General features: G+C 46.2%; 1 protein-coding gene across 3 annotated transcripts; it reads left to right on the top strand.

Annotated features, from left to right (window-relative positions):
- Positions 1-27,298, top strand: SLC25A42 (solute carrier family 25 member 42). Of its 3 annotated transcripts, XM_043535708.1 has the most exons (9): positions 11,723-11,811; positions 12,062-12,386; positions 13,077-13,196; positions 16,070-16,181; positions 18,625-18,650; positions 19,552-19,718; positions 20,367-20,483; positions 21,095-21,246; positions 21,620-27,298. In XM_043535708.1, exons 2-9 carry the CDS (start codon positions 12,384-12,386, stop codon positions 21,943-21,945), a joined length of 1,023 nt encoding a protein of 340 aa, XP_043391643.1. In that variant the 5' UTR covers positions 11,723-11,811; positions 12,062-12,383; the 3' UTR covers positions 21,946-27,298. The 3 variants fall into 3 exon arrangements, with proteins under 3 accessions (XP_037741624.1, XP_043391644.1, XP_043391643.1); XM_037885696.2 differs by lacking the exons at positions 11,723-11,811; positions 12,062-12,386 and adding an exon at positions 1-115; XM_043535709.1 differs by lacking the exons at positions 11,723-11,811; positions 12,062-12,386 and adding an exon at positions 97-115 and having other exon boundaries at positions 13,072-13,196.
- Positions 27,299-27,423: the final 125 nt, after the last annotated feature.

Below are 27,423 nucleotides of genomic sequence, written 5' to 3'. Positions count from 1 at the left end.
TGGCCGGTTGGGAGTGGAGCCCCGCCCAGCGCCTACGGCAGCGCGGGGGACCCAAGAGGCCGCGGCGGCAGCAGGAGCAGCGGGGGACCCAGCGGGGCAGCGCGGGGCAGCGCCGGTGAGTGGGAGCCCTCCGCGGGGGGAGGGGCGCGCCCAGCCCGAATGGGGGGGGTCCCCCTGGCTGCCCCGCCCCCCAGCCCCGAATGGGGGGCCCTCCTGGTCACCCCCCCGCCCTGAATTGGGGGGGGTCATCCCCCTCAGTATCGTATTGGGGAGGTGCTGGCTGCCCCCTGTTGCTGGAGGGGAGGACCCCCCCAGGGGTAACCTCCCCCAGCTGCAGAGGAGCTGGGCGAGTAATTGCCCCGGGGCACAGGTGTAACCACAGCCCCTCTGGGGAACGGGGGGAACGGTCTAGTCCCCCCCCCACTAACCCCCCCCCGCAGCGCCCTGTGGGGCTCAGAGCCCCTGAGCAGCTTGGGGGGCGGCCGGCAGCCTGCTGTGGGGCATCCTCCTCCCTGGCCCAGCAGCCCCAGCTGTCACCTAGGGCCCTGCCTGGACGGGCCCCTCGTTCCCCGGGGCGCTGGTGCCTCTGCTCTCGGCTCAGGTCCCCTCCCAGAGGATGCTAAGGGCTGAGAGGGGGAGCAGCACCCACAGTATCCCCCTGATGCCGTCATGGGAAGCCCCTTCTCCGTGCGTGGGGTAGTTGCGCCCTGTCCCAGCGCTCTGCTGTCAGGGGAAAACCTGAAACCTTCTTCCTTCCATTCCTGAGTTACATGGGACCCTGAAGTGTGGGTTAGGGGTGTTCCTGGTGCACCCCTTTGCCCCCCTCATTGTGGGACAAGGCCCCCCTGAATTAGCTCTGATATTGTGTAAATATTCCTTTGACCCTCCTTCATTGGTGCCCCGTGTTAGTGGACAGCGCTGGCTTGTGGGTTAGAGGGATCTGGTCACTGGCTCTGTCAGCCTGGAGCATGCAAGCTCCGATCTGTTTGATGGTGTCTTTCTGGTGGTGGTAAAGCAACTTAGTGTGCATTTGGGGGACACTTTGCAATGTTTCCCAGGCACCCTCTCTTCCCTCTCCTTTTGTCTTTGGGTCAATGATCAGGTGATAAGCTGCATAGTATTTTTCAACTTCCTGTCAAATTTGGCAATCATAGATATTAAGGTCAGAAGGGACCATTATGATCGTCTAGTCTGACCTCCTGCACAATGCAGGCCACCAAATCTCACCCACCCACTCCTGCAATAAACCTCTCACCTATGTCTGAGCTATTGAAGTCCTCAAATCATGGTTTAAAGACTTCAAGGTGCAGAGAATCGTCCAGGAAGTGACCTGTGCCCCATGCTGCAGAGGAAGGTGAAAAACCCCCAGAGCCTCTTCCAATCTGCCCTGGAGGAAAATTCCTTCCTGACTGCAAATATGGCGCTCAGCTGAACCCTGAGCATGTGGGCAAGACTCACCAGCCAGATACCCAGGAAAGAATTCTCTGTAGTAACTCAGATCCCACCCCATCTAACATCCCATCACAGGGCATTGGGCCTATTTACCATGAATAGTTAAAGATCAATCGAAGGGTAAAGCTGAGTTACTGTGCTGGTCAGTTGGCCAACAACTAGGAATAATTTCTTAGTGGACTTCTCAGATGCAGTGTATTCAGAGGAGATATTGAGCAAATATCTCCTCTTAATATTGACTTGATACAATTCCGTTTTCTCTTCCCTTCCCCCATGATCTTCTGATGGTAAAAGGCCTAATTGCTATTCCTGTTCTTGCCACCATCAAGTTTCTGCACAAACAATATGTGTTCAAGGGGTACAGTTGTGAATGTCACGTTTAACACTTTAGAACCAAATCTGAAAATACAATACATTTGATACAGAAATCTTCTGCATCAGGTGTTTGTTCCTTAAATACGATCATCTCAAGGCTCTGTTCAAGCCAAATATTCCTTCAGATATGTGTTTCCAGACCACTAGATAAGTGCATTTTTGTAAGCTGAAATAACTGTGGGAAGAATATGGGGTTGGATGTTGTATCTATCCCTGAGCAACAGGAGGGCTAGAAAGTAACACATGGAGTACTGAGCACTCTGAATCTCTCCTCCCTTATCCCACTCCAGTTTAGCCACTGCCCTAGCTCTGCCTCCAAACATGGAAGTGGGAAAACATCCTCAAACTAGTCTTAAAGGTGGAACAAAAAAACAACAACAAAAAACAGAATATGTTGGAAAGGGTCATGTAAGTTAATCAGTGCCATTTTATAGTTCTGCTGAATATGCCAGGTACTACTCTAAAGGTGTACTAATTACTGCTATTATATTATAAAATGTCAAGCTTCTGCACTAGACAATTGCTCTCTTGGGTAGTGCTGAGGGTTTAAAGATGGCAATGAAGTTCATGAATGCAGTTGCACAGGAATATGCTAGTCAGCTAGCTAAAAAATGTGGGTTGAAGTTCATCCTCACTTGGAAGATAAGGTTGCATCCTTATGCTTCACAGCCTCTTAATAAGCAAGGCTTTTTCTGGAGGTTGTTTTACCAACCACACAAATACCCCACGGGCAATATGGAATGTTTTGGAAACATGCTTTATTTATTTTTTTTAAATGGCTGAAGTGATGAGGGGAACCGGAGGTATCTATAGTCAGTGGGTGTGACAAAATAATGGAGAGAGGAGAGTCTGTATTGTAAGGGTTTCTAGAGGGCTGATATGACTCATCCATGATCTAAAAGTGAATGCAGTTAAAAATGACCCGATCGGAAAATGTTGGCCTATTTTCTATGTTTAACAAAGTGGCCACTGAATTTAGTTGCCTGGTTTGAAACACCAGAGCTGGATTGTCGGAGGCATAGAGTATCTGCACATCTCATTGACTTCAGCTGGAATTGTGAGTGCTTGGCATTTTTCTGGAAATCAGCCATTCACACTGAACCCCTTCAGATTTTGGTCTTATTGTCTTGCAGTCTCTCTCAATTAGATCTCCCTCAGTATTCCCCTTTACTTCAGCAGGAACTCTGTATACAGAATGACTGGGTCCTTGGGGCAGAGAGAGCACCAGCTTTGAGGTCTTGCTGGCCCCAGGCCAATTTCACAGCCTCTGCCACAGTAGCATCTTTGTACAGCCATTGTGAACAGCTGCTGCAATGTACTGACTTAGGCAGGGCCAGGGCCACCTGGAGGCAAGGTGTTTCATAGATGTACTGTACCTGGCATGCGGACCTTAAGGGTTAAGGACAATACAACGCCAGGTGGCCAGTGCTGATTTGAAATGAGTGTATTGTTACCTCTTGAAGCAGATTACCATGGGCTTAGTGCATACTAGGCCAAACAAATTTAGTATTAGAAAAGGTACAGGAACCAGTCACCTTTTCTTTGGTAATTCTGCTGCTAAATATACCCAACCCACCAACCCTTTAGATGTATATCTCTTTCTCATGTAAAGCTGGCACTAGTACGTTAATGCTGATGTAGTTAGTGCTTTCCTTCTTCAAATTGCTGTAGAAATATTAATTGTTGCAATTCTGCAGGGAAGGGAAGGTATTTTCCCCGCTTTGCAGAGGGGATGAGCAGAAGCACAGTTTGTGCAACTTTGTTTAACCCCAAAACCCAGGCTGATTTACTTTAGACTTCTGGAGTTCCTTGCTCCCAGATCTGCTCTTAATCCACTGGACCATGTTGTCATGCACGGCAGTCAAAATATGCGCCATTATGTCAAATTTTGGGCCTACCAAGTTGGGTGTATCTTAACAGCGTTGTACAAAGTGCTTTGGTTAGGCAGGACGGATGCTTAAGTTCACCGTAGCAACTTAATATAAGATGTGCCATAGCATGGTTAAAATGAACTGAAATAATTGGATACTTCCACCTGAAGTTCAGACCATATATGCAACATGAAAGAGGATCACTATTGAGAAATAAGAAAAATAATGTTTCTGTTAAGGCACATCCGCTTCAGTTCTGGTTTAATGAAGTAAGACTGAGTTAATGTTTTATCATCTTGAGCTCTGACCCTCTTAAATAAAATCTGGGTTTTAAGGTAGAGGCTATAATGATCAAAGGTTTCAGAGTAACAGCCGTGTTAGTCTGTATTCGTAAAAAGAAAAGGAGTACTTGTGGCACCTTAGAGACTAACCAGTTTATTTGAGCATGAGCTTTCGTGAGCTACAGCTCACTTCATCGGATGCATAGCATATCGTCGATATGCTATGCATCCGATGAAGTGAGCTGTAGCTCACGAAAGCTCATGCTCAAATAAACTGGTTAGTCTCTAAGGTGCCACAAGTACTCCTTTTCTTTTTATAATGATCAAAGCTGTTGTACTGAAATAGCTCCTGATGAAGATTGCAAGTATTCAGACTAGCAATGCTTGTATTCCTGTCAGTAACAGGAAGGAAAGGGGAAACACTTTGCTTCTAGCTATTGTGGGATCAGCTTGTCTAGTCCCTCACCTCCAGACTCTCTGTCTAAACCTTGTAGATTCTTTCTGCATAATACCTTTAAGATACGACCTTTCCTTTCCATCCACTCAGGGAAAGTTCTCATTCAGATTCTCAGCATCTCACAGCTTGATTAGTGCTACATTGATCAGAATGCTACTGCCAAGATTATTCTCCCAGCCTGTTGCCTTGACCATGACACCCCTCTCTTTGCACCCCTTCCTTGGCTCCCCCTTCTCTGTTGGTTCAAACCATAAGCTGCTTGTCTTCGCTTTCAAAGCCCTTCAGAGCCTGTCCCCAAGCTACCTGTCATCTCTCAGTCACTATCGAAACGTTGACTCCTGCCTCCAGTCAGTCCACAATGGCTGCCCGCATCATCCCCCCTGTCAAATTTTTCTCCCAAAAGCCGTGCAGCCACGTTCTAAGCCATTTTAATTGGAATTGATCTAAGCCTAGAACACCAAGTTTTATTTTATATTTACTGTAGGAACCCTAGTGATGGACCAGGTAAAAAGCAAGTGTAGGCAGAACTTTTGTGTACAGACAGCTGTGAGGACGGTACCATGCCCGTTAACCATGTGTCACTCTTGTAACATCTTGCCGGCCTGTGTTTTCCCTCTATGCCATCACTGCTCACTCGAACAAACCCTCTGCCTCCTCCCAGCTGGGCGCTTGGTGCCTCTTTCCCTTTCTGTCTCTGGAACTGCATCCCACGGGCCAACAGCCTCCATCTCCTCCCCAAAACTCCTCTCTCCAGGCTAGCTTTCTGCTGCCTCCATTCCCATCCTCTGCTCGTACCTGGCTTCATGCTTAATTCACTAACAGAGATTTGATGCTGACAAGATAAATGTGAAACAAACCGATCAAGTGACTTTCCCCTTCTCCCCCAATGTCTTTTAGCTTTTGCCTCCTTGTATTGCATGTAAGCTCTGCAGGGCCAGGGGTTTGTTGACTTATGCTGCAAAGCGCCATGCGTGCCTCTGGAGTTGTAAAGCCTCATTTGTTTTGTGGTAATGATTCAGGGTATGTTGAGTGAATGACCCTGGCATTACATCTGTTGGCAGCTCTGCGTCATATCTGCCTCATGTCACCTATGATAAATTTCCTCAACGGTGTTCTTGTCTCTGTACGTTTTTGAACATCCAGTCCCTTCTGCAAAGGAAATACCCTGCACTAGGGTGGCAGGCAGGGCAACGGAAGCTCTCCCCAACTGGGGGGGCATCGACACTGTGGCCCTGCCCCCACGTTGTCCCTTCCCTCCAAGACCCTGCCCCTCGCTCCTTTTTGCCCCCTCCCCATCGCTCACCCTTACAGTCAGTAAAAAGTGATGGGGCCATGGCCCCCAGATCCCCCCCTGTTCCAGTGCCCCTGGTGGCAGGGGTGTTGTAAGTCAGGAATGAGGTCGATTGGCTCGAAAATCAATAGTGGGTAGGTTGAATTTGCCTGACCAGAGTGTTGCAGGCTTCTGGGAGACTGCCTTTTTCTCTCTTTTTGCTGCGGGGATAGTTGTCAGAGACAGTGTACTCCCTCACCTTGATAGTCTGGCTCCTCAGACTTCCCTAATGAGTTAATTTCTCCCCCTCCCAGTTCAACAGGGTTGCTTATTTGTCTTGCAGCGAAGAACTGGTCTCCAGTCTTTGGCTATAGAAGGTATTGTGGAGGAGTTCCCAGCTGCACTTTAGAGAATCAGTTGTGGTCTCTGAAGTTGCCAAGTTTTTCCATTTTGTGGAACAGGCATTCTGAGCTCAGTTCACACTGTAGGGCCTGACAGCACTGACTAGCGCAGTTGGCTTAATTACTGGGCTTTTTAAATAAGCGTTCCCCAGTGGTCAGTGACTTTCTCTCAGTTCAAGCTAGATAGTCTAAAACCATGTAAGGAATTTTTATCTCCTTTCTTATGTTATTGTGCTGGTTGGAATAGTGTTGTCCCTTCGGGAGTAGGGGAAAACAAGCAGCATTTGCCTGTACTTTAGAACTGGGAAAACATGTTGAACTTGAAGATACGTTTCTGGTAACGAAAGGTCCGTTTAGTGATTCATTAATGAATCACTGAAGTGTGCATTGTGCTCAAAAACATGGGTGCAAACTGCTAGATTCCATGAACTTTTCAGGCCTTATGCATCAGGGTCAAGCTTGTACATAAATCTGTGTTTGGATTGATTCTGCAGTCCAAGTCTATGGAGTGAGCTTTTTCAGAACTGGCTTGACAAATGTGAAAAGCAATGCGGCTTTCATCTGAAGGAAGAATTAGGGCTAGTCTACACTGGCAGCACTAAAAAACACAACTCCACGGGGGGTGTAGCTCCCAGCGCTGGGGCACTGTTTACATTGGTGCTTTACAGCGCTGCAACTTGCTGTGCTCAGGGGGTGTTTTTTCACACCCCCGAGTAAGAAAGTTGCAGCGCTGTAAAGTGCCAGTGTAGACAAGCCCTCAGCCTCTGGAGTTTCAGCTATTATCACACCTCTTTTTCTGTCAAGCTCAATCACTCAGTTGAACAACTGAGGCAAACCTAATCAATTGACTTTCCTGACTGATGTTGACAGGTTTCAGGGTAGCAGCCGTGTTAGTCTATATCCGCAAAAAGAAAAGGAGTACTTGTGGCACCTTAGAGATTAATAAATAAAAAATAAATTTTTGTTAATCTCTAAGGTGCCACAAGTACTCCTTTTCTTTTTCCTGACTGATGTTGAATAACTTCAGTTAAGTGTTCACTTTGTCTGGGAAAATGTGTGAAAAGTCTTTTGCAAAGTGATCTCCCATAAACTAAGATGGGCAGGAATGATCATTAGTGAGATGATGAACAAATTGAACAACAGGAACTAAGTAGGTATTGGTCAATGAGTGAGACCGACACTTCTGAATGCAGCTTGTATGGCCCTGTAGCGGTGGGAGCTATGTATGTAACTTTCCTTGCATCAAATTGAAATTCCACCCTGGTGTGAATTCCTGCTTCAGACAGTGTTTATATTATGGTAGTGCCTAGAGGCCATAATCAGGAACAGAGTCCTGTTGTGTTCGGTGCTGTACCCTCATATAAGGGGATGCGGTTCCCTCCTTGAGAAGGTTAGTCTGAAAAACTAGTGCAAAGCAATGGGAGAAAAGGAGATGCAAACATGATACTTCTAGTAAAAACAGGTGTTAGTAGGCAAAATAGCACATGGCAGACCATTGTAGTCAATGGCACCTGCAGCTGAGATTTTCCCAGATGGTTTCTAGTATATTTAATCTGCATAATGCAAGCGCAAGCCACGAGTTAAATGTTTTCCTCAACTGCCAACACCTGCAGCATAATCCAAACCCAGTTTACTTTGGTGTGATGTTGGATAGGTCATTAATGTACTGCAACCACTTGAGGAAGACGGCAGCCAAGGTCAGCCCTTGGAACAACCTGCTCAGAAAATTGACTGGCTCAACCTAGGGTGTGAGCACCTGGACGCTTAGAACATCAGCCGTTGCCCTTTGCCGTTCAACAGCAGAGTACTGTTTTCCTGTCTGGTGTCACTCATCTGGTCAATGTAGAGCTTAACAAAGCCATGTGTATTGTTACCAGGACTTTATGGGCAACTCCATTGCCATGGCTACTGATACTTAGCATTGCCCCATATTCACCATGAGAAGGCCTCTGTTATGCTGCTGGCCAAGATCCATGAGAACAGCGATCTGCCTTTGTACGCAGACCTCTTCAACCACCCGCCAGCTCACCTGTCTTCTAGATATCCTTTATGGTCACTTATGCCACCACACGACATGACGGTGGAATCTGCTTGGTGCAACGAGTGGTCAGTGACCACCGTCGTTAATCACTCATCACAGACCTAACCATCTGTCCATCACGTTTTGATCTGCCAAGGCACTGGTGGTCAACTTTGACCCAATTTCGAACAGGACAGGGCAGCTGTCTGGCCAACCTCTTTCAATGGGGTTTTTCTAATGACCCACAATGCAGCTGTGGTCAACTTCAGACTGTCTCATATCCTTGGCGAGTGCCCCATGGACTTATTCCGACGGCAGGCTACCAGCTCTCTGCCTGGCTGGTGATGACACCATCAAATGGCTGGACACATGGCGCATATGCCGATCTAACATTGGCAATTACCTCCTGCCTTCTAAATTCCTCTGCAGCTTCAGCTGAATGCAGTATTTACAATTTCTTGATAGTAGCTAATACGGAGCCAATATGAAATATGTTGGTCTGTGCTGTGGTACCTGTATCTCGGTAGTGGGTAAAGGTAATCTGTGTCTGTGTATATACATTTATAAAGTACTTTGCAATCCTTGGGGATGAATGGCATGTTGTAGGTGTTAATTATTAGACTCCATTTTATGCTGTAAATTTGTGTTGAAAAACAAGCAGCAATTTTGTTCCAATCTCCCTTTGTCACTGGCCATCTGCCTCTGAGCTTTAATTAGAGAAGGAAATGCCTTCCAGGCCTCTGCATGCCTTGTACCTGTTCACCCTCAGACCTGCTTCTCTTGGATCAATCACAACTGTATTTCTGGGTGTTTATAGCATATTTCTTGTGGCACAAAGCCACAGTAACTCTTAACTGCATCTGCTGGAAAAATGCAACTAATTTGAAGTGCGCTGCTTGTCCTGCTGCTGTTGTGAAATGGGGCGTATGCCCATGGAGATGGGACGCATGCCTCCGTCGGCCAGAGCCGTGTGGTTAGGCCGCTACCTGTCAGTCAGAACGCCGTGTCCAGTGTTCTAAACCCTTTCCATAGTCACCACTGGCATTCTCCAAGCTGAAAGCAAATGTTTCTTAGAAAATAACCACAGCTGACATGCAGCTAGCTGACACTGCTGAACGTTTGCTTTGTAATATCTCGGCCATTCACACTGGAGTAATTGACATTCTACTAGAAATTTTAGTGTCCTGCAATAGATCTAAATTCCAGTGGGTATTTTTAGGGCAAATGTGTTTTTTGGCAATGACAGGCTGCAAGCCAGTCTGTGTGTGCTGGATGCCTGGTCTTCTGCTATATTCTGACCACGGTAGTAAATGTGTAAACTGGAATGGCTAGGTCTGCTTTTATGATTGCCAGGGTGTCAGAGTGCTTAAGAGCAGCTGGGCACTGCAAAATCTGTGTGCTGCATTAGTGAAGCGGTGAATAAACATCCATGCAATGTGAGTGTCTTCGTGATCAGTGCAGGATTAGCTCTTGCCAGGGGGCCAAGAGAGAACTTGTTCTAGTTGCTGTTTGCTGCCCGCTGTAGCTGTCATGCTGGCTGCCCCAGGAAAGGATGTAGCTGGGTGACAAGCTAAGGATTTCGTGTACTGTAGATCAGATTATATCACGTCAAACTATTTGTAAGTAGGTTTAATTGAGAAGTCAGTTTAAAGGGAAACGCATAGTAACCTGCAATGTAACTCTCTTACTTTGTCTCCATATCCAGCGAACTCAGGCTTAACCCTTCCTGTCATCTATTATTGCAACTTGCAGGGTATCTTGGAGAATTCATCTTTATGTGATGAGTTGTGCTATAAGTTTGAAATATTTAAAAAAAAATCAATTCTTTAAATGAAAGAGCTGTTGATGCCTTAGGTTCATGCCACAGCCCATGAAAGCACAGCGATTTGGAAAGCTTGTGATCATGTTCCCTTAGGGTTCGGTCCGGGCAATGAACTAAATTCTTCCTTGTGCAACATCTCTCCAAGTGAGTTGTCTGCATTATTTGAAGAACTTGACTCTGTTTTGCTCTTCCTTTAATCAGGGAGAGCTACCAAAACTAGCCTCTAAGAAAGCAGAACACCTGACCTGTTGAAGGGTTAATTTTACAGTTTAATTAATCTGGAGGCTGCAGTGTGCTCAAATACTCAATAGCAAAGCTAAAGAGGTGAGTCAAACAGTGCTGCTTAATTTTTTAACATATGTAGACTGTACTGTGCATCCAGTAATGGACATGGGGCAGGCAGTTCATTTTAGCTCACATAAATATTTCCACAATTACTAAAATACGTTTAGGATGCCTAGAAAGAATCTCAATATGTGGCTTATAAAATAGCCAGATGACACACTTGTCTGTAACACATGCATGTGGATAAATGTGACTAAGAGCCAACTTCTTTTGAGGGTGCTCAGTGAGAATATATTGTGCATTTGATTGCTGACTAATGATGCAGAATCCTAATGAGTTAAATTACACCTTCCATCTGGCTAGACCATAGAGAAATTTTCTCCTCTTCTGCTCCTTGAAAAATGAGAGTGGATTTCACTGGATTTTAAATTGGTTGATGTCATGATCTCTTTTTACACTCTCCTGCAGGCCGGCTAGAATCTTGTTACGGGGTGTGTGTCTGTGTTACTCACTAAATTTAGTCAGTCTTGAAGCCCACCTTGGCCAAAAGCTTTGCTTTCAGATTATAAATTCTCCTGGCCAAGCAATGTCTTCTCATTACAAATCTGTGTAGCCCCTAGCACAGTGGGGGCCCTGGTCCTTGTTTGGGGCCCCTATGTGCTACTGCAATATAAATAACACACACACATGCTGTGTAAAGTACAGCCAGCTTGCATTTGCCCAGACCGAACCCTAAGGGAATATGATCGCAAGCTTTCCAAATCGCTGTGCTTCCATGGGCTGTGGCTCTATCAAACAGGTAGTGTCTGGTGCTGAAGATACTTAGGGCTGTTTCTCTTGCTGTGAAGTGAGCACATGGGTCATGCATAGCTTTCTGACTAACACATTGGTCATGCATGATTACAGAGGAGCTTTGTCTGTGTCTCACTTTACATTAGTGTTGCTGCAGTGACCAAGGGATTTTTGGGAGTGTTTTATGGCCGTGATGTGATTAAAATAGCACAATAAGAATGCTTGTTCGGTGCCTTTCATTTAAAAAAAAAAACCAAAAACAAAAAACAAAATAAACCAAAAAAAACCCCATTTCAGTCTAATTGAGAGAGCCTTGCAACACCTCTCTCAGATGGGCCGCTGGTGGGCCTCACCTTCCCTGTGTATAGAACAAGGGCAAAGGTGAAATGATTTGCCTAAGGGGGCACAGTGAGTGTGGCAGAGCTGGGACTGGGACCCTCTGCAGTGGAGACTAACCAAATGGGACTACTTGAGGCTCATCATGTTGGAGCAGGAATGCCTCTAGGAAAGCTCTGACCCACTCATAAAGAGGTCTAGTGCAACTTGCTGCCTCAGATAAAAGCTGCTTGCTGAGAATTTTTAAATGTATCCTTGAGTCTCTTTTTTTCATTGTAGAGGAAATATAAACTCAAAGTACAAGAGCCGAGACACTGATAGAAGGTTAGGAATTGAAATGACAATTTGTTTCGTATTTCAGGTCTTTATCTATGGTATCCGTGTGCTTCTGTAGCAAAGGTTTGGGCAACCCTTCCCTTGATGAGAGTAGTTGGAGAGCATATATCAAAGTGAGAAAAACCTTCTATGTTAAATGAGCTGTAGTGCACACATGCTTGAAGCTAGTGTGAATAAACGAAATTCTGGAGACACATGTATTTATATTTATGCACTTAAATCATTGGGATTGTCAGAATAGTCTCTATGGAAGATGTGATGATGCATTGGATCTATCACTTTCCTAAAATAGCACCTGGCTGCTCAAGCCAGACTTCCTGAAGTTATTGCTGTGACAATTTTGTTTCCATTTTCCATGCATAGGTCTTAAATTTCAATGCACCTTGTCCAATGTGATCTAGAAGCTCCGAATGATTGGCAACTTGGATGCTTCACTGCAAATGATGGAGTAAAACAGTTTTAGTATCTGATTCTTAGCTCCTGGAAATTATGCATGTTTTGATCTTGTCAACAAGAGCTGGGATGTTAGAAGTGGACAGAGAAGAAATACGTTCTGGAGGAGAGCTGCAATAGACAATTTTAAAGACTCCCTAGCAAGAGTAATATAATTTACAACTGAAATCCTTTGTGGGAAGAAGTAGAACATCAAAAATTAATAGGAGGATGTCAATGACACACATGCCGGATGGTAACAAAGACAAAAATAAATACAGGGAATAAATCTAAAAATCTCCTTTTGAACCCTTTTTGTCTCTCTATCTTGGTTCTTAGAACAGTTGAAATGCTGTGGTGCCGATTCTGGAAATTTGTCCTTTAGAACCTTCAGTACCAGTTGGAATCTTAATATGTAATATTAGCAAGCATAATGACGATTACTACTTTCCCTCCTATTAAAATATTAAGGAATAAAGATGCAATTATTATGTATTTCCACTGAAGTCAAATAGACTGGAGCATGGATCTGTTACACTGTCAATGGCTCCAAAGATTGGAGGTCTCTGAAGGTCCAACACACATCAGTGAAGGCCCAGGAAATAATAAATCAGATTCCAAAAGTGAAATTCATATTTTCTAGTCTTACAGGGGAAACAGAGTGATAACAGCCCAGTATTTAACTACAGGGAAACCACACACCCAAGGGAACATTAGAAATCAGCTGCTAAGCAGAAGTTGGCTGGTTTGTGGAGGATAAACTGTGTTGGAAACCTTTTTGGGATACTTTTAAAGTGGGTGGTTTAAGACGGGGGTTTACCAGTTGGAGGTGGCCTCTACTGCATATCATGTTGTGTACTCCAGTGTAAGCTGGTAACAATCCCTAAATGTTCATTTCTACTCTCATGTAACCACTGCTTTGTTTTTGTTTTTTATCAAAATGTAGGAGCCACAAATCTTCTGCCTAGTAAGCACGACTGGTATGGGTAATGGTGTGAAGGAAGGTCAAGTGGGTTTAAAACAGAATGGCGTGGAGCCAATTGTACCAACCCATGTTCTATCTGAGGTAAGAGCGGGCAGTTCTAGAGGGGTGTGTGTGATGGATTTGCAGGGGGAGGAGGGGAGATTTGGTTTGGCTGGCTGCTATTCCATAAAGGAAAAATAAATGACCTCTGATATGGGGAGCCCTGAAACAGCTACAGTGCTTACAAGTATTATGCTGTACAACAGTGGCTTTCATTGAAGATTTCAAAGCACTTTACAAACATCAATGAAATGCCTCTGGTCTCCTGCCTACCCTTTGGGAGGTAGATGGGTATCCCACTGAGTCGCAGAGAACTCGTTCCATGTCCCAGGTTGTGCATTTGGTTGCAGATCTGGAAATAGAAGCCACAAGTCTTGGTTTCCTGCCTTTGCTCTAATAACCAGCATCTCCTCTTTCTGCCTTAGGTCAGCGTGTTTGCTATGTTGTATCAGTAGTGATGACGCTGCTGTTGTAAAAATAGGAAAAGTATTTAAAGTACTGAATAGGAAATAATATAAACGGAATCAGTGGATTTTAAATTTCATGGGAAGGTCAAACCATCTGTTCCCAATGTCCTTTTTACAAATGTAGTGTTCTGCTAAGCCTGGTGTGCCTAGGGGGCAAAATGAAATTCACGAGAACCTCTCTTTCCTTCGTTACATTAATAATCTGGGGAAGAGAGGAGAAAACTCTGGTATGTATGAGTTTTGTCCCTGGCTGGCATCAGAAAAATGATTGGGAAGCAAGAGTGTCTGAAGCAGACTTTTTAAATGCAGTTCTAAGGAACTGGCAGAAAAGGAACAAAAGTGACGCTTTGAGAACTAGCCAGTGCACGGAGAAGCTGCTTGCTCCCAACCTTCCTGGATTAGTCCCTGTGTGGGTCAGAGTTAGTGAGAATCGAGAGAACAAGCCACACAATTTTGCCAACTCCAACTCTTGCTTATCTGGGACTCTAGCAGGCTAAAGTTGGAAACGCTTCCTGAATTTTCCAGCAAGATTCTCCTGATACTCTTCCATACAACTCGGCGCTATGCTGAACTATTTAAATGGGGTTGGGAATGTTTTTTTTTTTTCCCCGGCTGCTCACTCTGTTCCTCATCCCCTCCAAAGGCTTAGGGTAAGCCAGCTCAACACATTCTCCTGCCCTGGCTGGGATGTAGCTCAGTCTGGAGTCGCTTTAAGATTGCTGTGGGTGGAGGAGAGCGGGGGAGGGAGCCAGAGTGAGGCACTGTCAGCTCCCAGCCCTCTGGGCGCTGTGGCACCACCTGGGAGTCCTACCTATGGCAGCATGTGTTGCTGCCTTTGATACTGGGCTGACCCCTTGCAGAAGTCTCATGGCAGATTGCGGAGTTCTTTAAAACAAACAAACGTTAGCAAGGGCTGCGTGTGGCTGATACAGGCCTCGAATAAAGAAGTAATTACGGCTTGTTTTCCCCCTTACTTTATTTGTCCAGAACTTGGGCTGAAGATGAGCCCACCTCTTGCCTGCGTCTAGGGTTGGGCAGGCAGAGGTCAGAAGGTGACTACAATTGAGCAGAATTTTTGATAGCGTAGCTTTTTAAAGATCTTTGGTCGAGGGGAACAGAGACAACATTACCAAGGGGTACAGTCATAATTGGGCAAATCCATCTGAGAAAAAAGAGCGCTTAACATATAATACATGCCGGGGAAACATAAAACGTGTCTTTAAAAGCTAACATGGGCAAGACTAATCTCTGCTTTCCTGACAGTTTGTTGCCTTCAATGTGTCAGATTTAACACTCTGGCTTGCTTTCTGCGCATGTATTGTGAAAAGCAAACTGCACTCTAAATCTGAAACATGACAGGCATATAAGAAACCAAGCTATTTCCGTTGCAGTTATCTCGCAGGAGAAACTTGTCTTGCCTTATGCTTCTGTGGTGTTGGGGCCAGTTTGAAATAAGGTCGTGGTGTCCCTGGAAGTGCGGGTTTAAAATAAAACCAGAAACTTGCTTTCAGTACTTAACTTAAATCGAGAGGGGGCAGTTCTTTTCACTGTAATCTTAGCAGGGAAGGGATAGGCCAGCTTCTGGGTAAGAGAGGTCATTGACTTTGGAACTTTGTACTCTGGTAGGCTAGTTTTAATCTTTGTTCTTCAGGGTCCAGCTCAGAGCTGAATTTCTGCTTTGGAGTATCTGGCATTTTGGGGATGGTATTTGAGTTTCCGAAGCCCTGACGCCGGTTTCCATTTGTCCTAAGTCCCTGTGAATAAAAGGCTTCATGAAAGAAACTGAGCAGTAAAGAACTGCCAGTTGCTGTTTCCCACATGTTGAAATACTGTTTAAGCAAATGTACTCCCAAGAGCCCTGAGACAGCTGTATGAATGTCTGCATTGTGCCTGGGTTTTAGCCATAAACTGTCCACCCGCACACAGCTTTTCCCTGGGTTTATACGTGCTTTGAGTCCAGGCTTCCTTACCTGGTGGGTGTATAGATTAGAGCCAGGACTTCACTTTAACACAGGCTCTAACCCATCTGCTTTACAGGGTGGGTGCAGGTTGTAACCTGGGTTCCAGAACTTGGGTGCCCATAGCCCTCCAGGGGTTAGGAAGGACAGACAAATTCTCCCATAATGCACTAGGAGACAATTCATAGAGCAGCTTAGTGCAGCACTAAGAACCTTGAGATAGGCGCCAGGATGTTCTGGGGCTAACCTGGGTTAGCGCCGCTCCAGCATGGATACAGCTCTACAGGTATAACTCGAGTGTTGCTTAGCAGCAGGGACAGTTTCACCCAGTGTAACTAACTCTGGTTCCCCTATCTCAGTGCCCAGACCGCTGCTGTGCAGGCATATGCTTAGATGCTATGTACAGGAAAGTTTGTTTGCATCCCAGTCACCCAACTCTGTCCCTTCACTGAGCAATGTAATGTGTTTTGTTTTGTTTTTTTTTTCCTAGGGGAGCCCGGATAAAAGGAAAGTGATCAACTCCCTGATGTCTGGTGCATTGGCTGGCGCTGTTGCAAAAACAGCAGTAGCCCCGCTAGATAGGACGAAAATCATATTTCAAGGTGAATGCTGTGAGCCCTTGAGAAAGCAGACAGCTTCTAAAAGAACAGAGTGCCTGTTCTCCTCTGTCAGCAGTACGGCTGGTCTGTGCTCTGACGTTTTGCTCTTCCTAAACCTGCAGAAAACCCTGTGTGGCTTTGACAGGAGCATGGGACCTTTGTTTCCTGCTTGGGATATAGGTTCTGATCCTGAAAGGTGACAATCGGCCACAAATCTGTTAGGATTATGCCCATATGTCATAGGGATATTGCCACTTACTTCCATGGTGTAGGACTGAGCCCACTGTTTCTTAGTGGAAGATGAGCGCAGCTTGTGAGTGTGGGTCTTGCATGCTCTAATCGTCTGTGGGCGTGAGGGAGGTTCTCGAAACATATAGCAGCCATGTATTGTAAGGTGTTGCAGTTAAAACTGAAGGGGGGGAGGGTGATGCCATTTTGAAGGCTTGGCGTAGTGTTTGGGCTTCACGTCTGCTCTTCGTGAGACGGTTCAGTTTGGAGATATACATTGAAAAGTACAAAGATGCTATTGGGCTGCTTAACCTCAGGGAATAGGGGAAGGAGGGAATGGGGACATGGTGAAAATTAGACGGAAGTAAATAAACACCAGGGGTTTCCTGTTAAAGGATGGGTAAGTAGAACATATTTACTCAAACTTACATTGTTAATTATTAAGTTAAAATATTCTGGTTGCAAGTTAAATCAATTATACAGACTGCTTCAAGAGTCAATGAAGTAGAGTCCAAAATATCTGGCTTTATACTACAAATCCCTTTTCATATCCCATATGCTAAATATGCATAACTGAAAACCCAAGTTCAGCTGCTTTGACTAGACCATCCTCATGCATTTGATCAGAACTGGGAGCATTTTTATCATCTGTCAGATTGCAGCTATAGACTGATAAATCCCTGTTTCAGTGCAAGAACGACCCAGGAATATTAGATATTACAAGTTAGTGTGTGTGTGCGTGCGTGCACAGTAGCCTAACGTAGTAGACTTTTAGAGAGGCCAAGGATTTAAATCTGGTTTGCATCTCCGATTAAATGAGTTTGATTTAATCTAATCCCTTAGATGTGATTCATTTTGAGGCGATTTGATTTGATCATCAATATCGGCTTAGCAGAGGCCCCATTCTTGAATAGCAGAAGGCTGCAGGACAGGACAGAAGTGTGTCAGCAGAGCTAATGTGGGTGGGTGGGTGGGTGGGGGAGAGATCTGAGAGCTTCGATAGCTAGGGTGACTCTAGGTTGGGATAGAGAGGCATTGACAGGGTTGTGTGTAGCACAGCACCTCAATGTCTACCTCACTGGAATGAGCCCTTCACTTCCCCTGTTTAAGACTTTCCATAAGAGATCCAAACTGAGAGCTGAAGGGTGTAACGGGAGCTGGAGAATAGGGGTGAATTAGCAGCTATCTGTACAAATCACCATTAACTTGTACAGGCCTATGTTTTATAAATAGCCAAGTTCTCTGTCTAGTTAAACTCTCTGCAGAGGAGGTGAACGATCTAATTAGAAACCACCACTTCTGGCTGATCTCTTGGCATCCAGCAGAGTTTCCTTATCTTTCTCACTGTCTGGGGGTTTTAGCTGGCAGTGGCTTTCCTATCCAGGCAGCTGGAAGCAGCCTTGGGCCATCTGGGCTACAAAAGTTCCCTTGTAAATTAGTAAGTGTGTGGTGGCCTGCTGCTGGGAGGGCAGAAGAGTTGGTTCCACTGCAGTGGACATTTGCAATAAACAGTTTCCAGACAGCCCTCAGCAGATGAAGGTTTCTTCCTCAGCAAGCGTACGGCGCCTGCTAGTTACTGTGCGGCTGCTCACAGATCCTGTGGCACATAAGCCGATGTCTCAGGTGAAGAGTTGAGCATATTTTAATAGATCCCTTCCACGCACAAATTACAACCGGAGGCCACCATCCTGCACAGGGCAGGACTTCAACGGGACTCCATGCAGGAGGGAGGATACCTGCCTGGAGCTCATTGCAAGATTGGGCGTAATTTCTTTTCTTGCATCTGTTCAAAGTTTTGACAGTTTTCCTTTAACTGTGACATGCAAGGTATTTGGTGATGAAATTACAGGGTGTTTAAATGCTCTGTTCTAATAACACTCCTATTGCAAGTATGAAGCCAGGCTACAAGAAGACAAACAACAAAACCTTGTTTCTTTAGCAATCCAGCACCTTCTGCGGTTGCTTTCTAATTCCTGACAGATTTGTAATCATCTCAAGGCCATGCAACAGTCACATGTAAACAAGTTTTCACTATGTTGCTCCTTTATGCAATTCATGACTTAAGAAATAAAAAAGGCTTGATAACAGCTTGCAGCTACTGTGGTGCCAAGTTCATCCCTACAGATTTTACTCACTAAATTGCATGGCCGTCGGACTCTGTCTAGTTAAATGTGTAGCAAGTCCTCACACTAATGTTCTTCTCTTTTCTTTTTTTTAGTGTCTGCAAACAGATTTTCTGCCAAGGTGAGGTGATGTCTGTCTCCTGTTGATGTAAAGGGTTTGATTAATGGCAGGAATAGTAATAAAAGTGCTCTGTTGTATTTAACTGTCTGGCTTGAATTTTATTAGCAGTGTTTATAGCGAACTAGCACAGAGGAAAAGATTTGTAACAGTGTAACTGATAGTGCTCCTTGGGGCAAGGCTGTCTTCATCATACCTTTTGCACAGCACCTCGCAAAGTGGCAGCCTTAGACTTGTTCTGGGCCTAGGGGTGCTACTGTACTGCAGATAATCAGTTCTTCATTTGGTGGCACCCTGGGCTTCATCTTGCTGGGCATAATGCGATATTGCATATTTCCCCCACCCAATGTTATCACTCAACCAGCAATGGAATTCTTTAAAAGATTATTGCACAGTTGAGTTTGGGTGGGCATCCCTCCCTGTGGTTTGTAGAGTGCTTTATGATGTATGTGCTAGGTTGATGCTACAGATAGTACATGCTAATATTTATAATCCCCCCAAAGCTTCTGCGTTGTAATGAGTCTATTGATTTGGGTTGAAAAGTGGTCTGTGCAGACATCACTCCAGCCCTGGAAGAGGAAACTAAAAGGCATGTCGTCTTTAAACCGCTCTGAGCCCTTTGACTCTTTCCAGCTTTGCTTGTGTCCAATTCTCTTTTAAAAGACGCTTTTCCTATCCGAGAGATGCTGATGCTCTTGTTCTGTGTATTCAGGGCACAGCCCAAAGGAGGGAATGTAAATAGCGACTGTCTTCCCACCTCATTGTGGTTGGGGGCCCAAGGGAAGCCGTCTTGCTGGGACTTGCTTCCTCCCGCTGGAGACGTTCTGGCTCCATCCTAGGTGAAGAGTGGGAAGCGTCGTCTCCTCTCCCCTTCGACCCCGTTTTCTTTTTCTGTTGCATGCAGGAAGCCTATAGGCTGATCTATCGCACCTACCTCAATGACGGCTTCTTGAGCCTGTGGCGTGGGAACTCGGCCACGATGGTCCGGGTGATCCCATATGCTGCCATCCAGTTCTGTGCGCACGAAGAGTACAAGCAACTCCTGGGAAGCTACTACGGCTTTCATGGAAAGTAAGATGCCGCCGGTGTTGAGCCTAGTCGTAGGAGCAGAGTCTGACTGTTGGGGTGAGAGGGGTTGTATGGACTGGAGGCCTGTGGGAATTAGGATTGTTATGTAGGTGACGGGTGCCTCTAGGCTGTGGGAACCTATCGCTGCTCAGCTGAACGCTGTACTGGTGGAGAGCCCAGAATAGGGGGCAGCTGTGTAGAGCACCGTGGGGCAGGAGCTAAGCAATGTGGGGTGTCCCTGCTGCCTAGAGTCTGCATTCTGTCCCAGGCCAATTCCCTCTGGTTGATAAGATCCTGCCTTCTAGAGGGGTGAGCAAGGAGTGGCCCAGATAGCATTTGGGGTTAGCACTGCCAAGAGAAGCAATGGGACGCAGCCTCCCCAGAGCGCTGAAAACCAAACACCCTGCACGTTAGTGCATGGCCTCTTACTCCCCTCTCCATGCTGTAGGGCAGATGTGTCTGAAAGACCCAAATCAGGCTTGCTGCAGCCCCCAGCCTGTCGCCAGCACCAAGCTCCCCTCTGCCCCCTTCCAGTATAAGTAGCTGCTGGAAGCCAGCTCAGTGTAGCGGTGGGAGGAAGCCTAAGAAAAAGTACCATCCTTATTCTGTGCAGGTGTGATCGGTTTGGTTTTGTCTCCCTTTCGTTTTTAGAACGTTGACTCCTTTGCCCAGATTCATTGCTGGCTCGCTGGCAGGAACAACAGCTGCCATGTTAACCTACCCTTTGGACCTGGTGCGAGCTCGAATGGCTGTCACGCCGAAGGAGATGTAAGTGGCTAATGGGAATGGGTGTAAGCATCCGGGGTGGAGGTGGATGGTTTTGAAGGTCACATGATTTTTAATCCATCTTTCCGGCTCGTGCCTTGTTCTAAGCTTTTGGTGTAACTCTGGGTTTGGTGACTCAGCCTTGGGAATCGGCAAGTCTGACATATGCCAGTGGCCTTTCTTCTCCAGAAGGAGATTAATAGATTCCAAGGCCATCTACTCTGACCTCCTGCGTAACACAAGCCAGAGACTTCCCCACAAGGTCAGTATTCAAATAGTGATCAGCTCACAAGTGAGAGGTACCTTGTGTGCTGGTTTGGGACAAAGAGGCCAGTTTGACACTGCTCCTTCAGGAGAGGCCCAACCGGATGCCCTCTGCTAGGTCAACAGGTCACGGACAAATGACAAAGCCAGCTCTTTCCAATAGCTTTATTGTAAAACTGCATCTTAATCAAGTCCCTTCTGAGCTCCCTGTCGTACGCTCAGAGCTGAATGTTGGTGGATTTCTCCAGCTGAGCAAGCAGGTTACCTGTGGGTCCCCCTGAGAGGCAGGTTGCACATTACTGCCTGAACACGAAGGCCATTGGTAATGTCTGGGGTCTGTGTTTCGACAGGTACAGCAATATCCTCCATGTCTTCATCCGAATCTCCCGGGAGGAGGGGCTGAAGACCTTGTACAGGGGCTTTGCGCCCACCATCCTTGGGGTGATCCCATACGCCGGGCTTAGCTTCTTCACCTACGAGTCGCTGAAGAAACTGCATGCAGGTAAAGCGCGCCCTGCGTCAGAATGCTGACGTCCTGGTGACGGCAGCTCAGGCGGGCAGCAGAACCGCTTCTCAGAGCTTTAGCGCTTGGTCATAAAAGGTTTAAAGCTGCCTCCCCGGTCCTGCACCAAAGGACGTCTCCTCTCCTCACCTCTGTTGGACTGGGAAGCAGCAGGATGTGGTACATCGTGCCCGTTTTATAGCTGGATAAACTGACACTCAAGGGCTTGCGTAGGGTCACACTGCTAGTGGAAGAGAACCCAGGATTCCTGACGCCCTCTCTGCTGTATTGGCCATTAGACCATGTAACTCTGTAGTTATGCAGTTACTCCAGGAAGCTATTTATACACTGCCTCTTCCTCCCTCTTTCCCAGATCACAGTGGGAGAGCCCAGCCGTACCCCCTGGAACGTCTCGCGTTTGGTGCCTGCGCAGGCTTGATCGGCCAGTCGGCCTCCTACCCACTGGACGTGGTGCGTCGGCGAATGCAGACGGCCGGAGTCATGGGACACGTGTACGGTTCCATCCTACCCACCATGCGAGAGATTATAAGAGAAGAGGGACTAATTCGAGGCTTGTACAAAGGACTCAGCATGAACTGGGTCAAAGGTCCAATAGCAGTGGGAATAAGTTTCACAACCTTTGACCTTACTCAGATCCTTCTCCGTAAATTACAGATCAGCACTAATATTGAAAGGTAGTGGCTTCATTTCCAAAGTATTACAGGGGAGAAGTACTCTGTATGTGTGTGTGTGTGTGTGTGTGTGTCTAGCAAACACTAGCATTGTCCCATTTTATTAGTGCTACCCCCTGCTGCTGAGATTTTACTTTTTTTTTTTTTTTTTTTTTAATGAGCCTCCCAGTTATCCCCAAACCCAGACATGCAGTTAACCTTCACTAAATGGAATTCTCCCTGTGGTTCCGGGTGACAGCAGAGCTGCCTTCTCTAGGGTAGCTGCCTCCGTCTTGTGTTTTAACTCTTCGATACGCACTAAGCTATTGCTGGCTTCTCTCCTGGGCTCATTGGGTTGATGAGGTGGTGTGGAGGGGACGCCAGACTGCCCGGATGGAGCTGGAAATCCGGGAGGTGAAAGCTGTTCCAGCTACGCAGTTCTCAGTAACTACACATCGGTAAGCACCCTGGCAAGCAGTATTTCAGTCGGTCTGCAATGAACTTCACGTGTGAGTTGAGAGGGTTAATAGCCTTTGAAATGGAACATCCAGGATTTAAGTTTTTTATTTAAAAATAATTTTTTACTCCAGAATTTGGATGTGTGCTCTGGCTGGAAGTGTGGAAGCGTTCCTTCCTTCAGATATCGTTTGTTCTGGTTTTACTTTGTGTTGAACAAAACGTTATAATGTCCCTGTATAAAATTAGCAAAGACTCTGGAGTTAGATCAGCTTTCAATCTGGAATTCCTGTGCCTGCCATCAGCACTGCCTGGATTCAATCGAAACAGTGTTGCTTTCAGACTACTTTAAAAACCAGAGTTGTTGTATTTTTAAACACAGCATTTTCGGAAGGATTTAGCAAATTGCAGTATTAAGACTGGAGATTAAGAGGGGGAAGTGTTACACACTCAAAGTTTTTAATGAATTATATCCTTCATTATTGTGGTTGCTGCTTAAACTGCAATGTGAGAATAAACTCTGTTTGGGGTGGGTGGCAGCACACCTATGAATAACCTATCAAGGTGGCTGTTTTTAATGGGTTCAACCTCATCTTTGTCTAAAGCTGCCGGCCCTGCTTTGGAACACCCTCGGTGTGCGCGCTCCGTAGGTCATGTCACCTCAGCTGATTAACTTTGATTCCATTAGCTTGTTCTAGAATTGTACTGGACCAACTTGGCTCATAGAAAATAAACTCAGTTTACCAAGAGTAATGTAATTGTCACCCATTGGGAATCATGCCAGGTGTGCCAGTCCTTCCCAGCTGCAAGTGTGAAATGAACTGTAAGGCACCTTTTGAGTGTGACAGTTCAACGCTGATAATATTTTGGGAACAGAGCACTGAGAAACTTGGAAGGGCGAGTGGCTTTATTTTAAACTTGGAGCACGAGAGAGGAGGAAGAAATTGTCCAGCCATCTCTAATAACCCCAATGTCTCCCCGCTCCCAGGCAGTATACCCCTCAAACACGCCTTTCCACGTGGCAGGACTGCTGCTTGTGTGGAACAGAAAGGGAGCAGAGGGTGTAACTAGGTTGTATTTAAAATCTGTCCCTTCCTGACACAAAATGTTCATTATTGTTACTCAAACCTTGTATCAAGAGTTCATTCGCCAGAATGAAGATAATCGCAATTGGTAAAATTAAACCCCTCTTTTTTTTTAATAGTCTTTGCACTCACTCTTTGGAGCAGAACCTGCCTCTAATGTCAAATATTTTCCTAGTGATTAATGACAAGCACCTACTTTGGCCCTGGGTTCTTAATCCTCTTGTGGGATTGGCCAGAGAGTCTAGATACTGGAGTATTGGTGTGCGCATTCTTCTGCTAGAAAGGGTAGTGTCAGCATTGTGCTAACAGCAGGTGCCCAGATAGGACATAACCTCTGTGAGATGTCTGACACTTCTGGCTTCAAGACAATATCCAGTGTAAACTCAAAGTCTCTGGTCACATCGTCGAAGTACAAAGTAATTCAATTTTTAAAAGATTTTTAAGAAACTGGAAACGCTTGTGACAGATGAGACAAACGAGCCCTAAAAGAACAGCCCTTGCCATAGGTGGGAGGGGAGTCCAGCCATCTGTCCAACCAGCATCCGGTGCGGGAAGTTCTTTATATGGGTGGCACACACCTTTGCAAGAACTCTGACGCTTTCCTTTCCCCAGTGGAAAAGCTGGTTACTTCTCTTTGTCCCCATTATATGATGGGGGTAGGGGAGGGAGCATCAAGCTGGCAGCGTGACTCCCTGAGTGGAGATACCGTACCAGTGGCATGTGTGTTGTTGTCCAAGGTACATCTAATCGCTATCAGGCTCTCGATGTGCGGAGGCTTCCTGTGTGGTGGGTGCATCATCGAGTGCATGGGAGCTGTGTGCACGCAAGAGGAGACTGGTTTCCCTTGTCTGCACTATGGTCAGGGTTAGACCGCATCCTGGTGGGCAGTGAAGTAACCACTAGAGGGGGTTGCCCAGCTCTGCAGATAGCGAATGAGCTGCACCTGCCGTCTGAAGGTGGACTCTCATTTAGGGGCCTGATCCTGTGTGCTGAAGCCCCTCAGCCCACCACTGCAGTCAGTAGCAGGGGAGCGTGCTCGGTTCCTTGTAGGACCCTGACTCTCTGGCGAAAGGGGATTCATCTACGGGGAAAGCCCCAGACTCGCAGATGGAACTGAGTTGGGAGCATGAGTCCTTCTGAGACATCTTCCCTGCGTCAATAGTCTTCCCCCTCAACCCATTGTATTAAATATGAGCACTGGTCTGAAGAGAGACTGGAACCAAGAAGTCCTGATGGGCTGTAGCCTTCAGTCACATAACTCCTGGGGGTGCCCACTTGGATAGGAGTGAGACCAGTGCAAGGGTGGTGAGATTCTTCTGTCTAGAAGCCTAGGGTATCTGTACCAAAAACTCAAAGGAGAGACGTGAGACTCTAGGGAAGTGCCAGTGTGGAAGTGCTGGACCCAGAAGGGTGAATGGGTGGGGTTTTTTGTTAGCACTGCAGCTAATTTAAAAATCTCTTTTAGACAAACCTTTTTACTGACTGTGTTTTAGTCCAGAAGCAGACCTGATTTCAGTCTAATTATGTTAGCAGTTGTCTTTGGTTTCTTGAACAAAAAAGTTCTTAAAATAACTCTCTCTGTCTGTGTGTGTGTGTGCGCGCGCTGTGTACGTTTTAAATAGCTGGTTTCCCCTGTTGGGATGTACAAGGGGGAAACCCAAAACGCTTAATTTTTATTTTCTTGCATGAATTAAAACTTGTTCCAAATCTGCTGCCTGAAATGAGGGACCCTGAAGCTCCTCTAGCATGCTGGGTAGGAGGGGACGGTGCCACTGTGTGTAATGGAATGACCTTCAGTTTGCTTCAGGAATCTCCCACGAGTATGTTCTGTATCCCTCCAAAAAGGAGACAAGTCCCGTGTAAATCTTCTCTCTTCCCCTCCCATTTCTCTGGAATTGTTGATCATCTGATCCCAAATTATGTGACTCTCTCTTAAAATGGTCAGCTGTCTTACTATGATAATTAGCAGCCAAACACTATTAACTTGCATTTCCTTCTCTTCCGCTCCCCTCTACCATGGTCTAGTGCCCTGGGTCCACTCCTGGCTGTTCGGGGAAGGCAGGTCTGATGGAGAATAGCTAAATTGGCACAAGTGCAGGATTGATGTTGGGTTCCCAGAACAGTCCAGCATCGGAACCCTCCTTGTCGAATGCAGGGGTGAGAGCTTTCATTTCTAATGAGGATTAGATACCAGGGATGTGTGTTCTTTTGGAAAGTCCTTGAGTATCGTTTGTCCAGTGTGATTCCTTCCCCTTTCCCACTGGATGTGAAATGGCAGCTCCTCCCGGTGCCTAGCTCTTTGGCTGTGTGAACTTGTCGTTGCCTGGGTGGAGTTCTGAGGGCCAGGTAAGGGGCACTGGTGTGGGAAGCTGGGGAGGCTTTCCAGCAGAGGGTCAAGACAAAACTTATCCATTTGGTGCAGACCCCTTGCTGCTGTTGGGAGCCCTCACTGATCCCTGGACACATGCCCCAAGCAGTCTTCTCCTGGTTCTCCAGGAACACATGGCCGCAGGGCCTGAGAATGCCAATACAGCCTTGGGATGGGAAGACAGGCCAGCAGCAACCAAGGTGGAAGGCAGATCTCTGTGCGTGCAGAGGACTTTGGGGGGAAAGGGGAATGCTGAGGAGCCTTGGCACGTGTAAGAATCAACCATCAGTGGAAGTCACGGGGGTGACGGTCCCTGCGAGGCAGGCAGTGGAGTGGGAATATCCACTGAAACTTTCATGGTATATTTTTTAGAAGCCCAGTCCAGCAGCTGGTCTGAGGAAATGCTGGTACATCTGTAACTCCACCTGACCTCCCATGGGCCTGGCAGTGCTTAAGCATTACAGGTCTTGCACAGTGGTTGCTTTAACACAGAAGCAGTCAGTGCATTTCAGAAGAAACTTTTTTAACAAGAAGTGCTTGATAAATGGACTTTGGTGCTACCATGCAATCTGAGAAGTCTGTGGCATCCGGCATCAGTGGGTACAGCATTGGTGGCAAAGGGGAAGCGAAATATTGGAGATCACAGAATCCTAGAATATCAGGGTTGGAAGGGACCTCAGGAGGTCATCTAGTCCAACTCCCTGCTCAAAGCAGGACCAATCCCCAACTTAATCATCCCAGCCAGGGCTTTGTCAAGCCTGCCTTAAAAACTTATAAGGAAGGAGATTCCACCACCTCCCTAGGTAATGCATTCCAGTGTTTCACCACCCTCCTAGTAAAAAAGTGTTTCCTAATATCCAACCTAAACCTCCCCCACTGCAACTTGAGACCATTACTCCTCGTTCTGTCATCCGCTACCACTGGGAACAGTCTAGATCCATCCTCTTTGGAACCCCCTTTCAGATAGTTGAAATCAGCTATCAAATCCCCCCTCATTCTTCTCTTCCACAGGCTAAATAACCCCAGTTCCCTCAGCCTCTACTGTTTTCGATGCAACTTTTACTCATCTCTTATGATTTATGAGGAAATACCTGAATGTAGTTACTTAATTCTTATCCTAGGGCTAATGTGGTATGTTTTGGGCTCAGTCCATGGCTTGGAGCCAGAAATGGAAAAGACTTGATTTATAAAAAGGTTTTTTCATTGCAATGTCTGGTTCCTCCTACCCACCCTGTACCCTTTAATGCCACGTTATGCAGGGACTCTTGTTGACTGTCTATGCACGGAGCACAAATGCCTTTTGTAAAGATGTTCTCACCCATTAATGTGTGTCAAACCTGACTGCTTTCCTTGGGTCTGGAGTTCTATTTTAATGCAGTGATGACACTGTTATATAATGTTTATATATATATATATTTTAAAATTTGTGCCAAGAGAGGAGTATATTTAATAAAAAATTAACTGGCTCTCTGGATTCTCTTTGGGTGTCCTCTGTGTTGCATCTCTACTACCAGGAGGCGCTGGTCGCACTCTCAATACGTTTTACAGGACAAAACGGGGGCTCTCGTCTCTACTCAGCAGAACTGGGGCCAGCGTT

This window comes from Chelonia mydas, chromosome 25 (genome assembly GCF_015237465.2).
Source record: "Chelonia mydas isolate rCheMyd1 chromosome 25, rCheMyd1.pri.v2, whole genome shotgun sequence".
Taxonomy (NCBI): Eukaryota; Metazoa; Chordata; order Testudines; family Cheloniidae; genus Chelonia; species Chelonia mydas.
The sequence above is the reverse complement of the archived record's forward strand: the minus strand, read 5'-3'. Positions and strand labels throughout refer to the sequence as shown.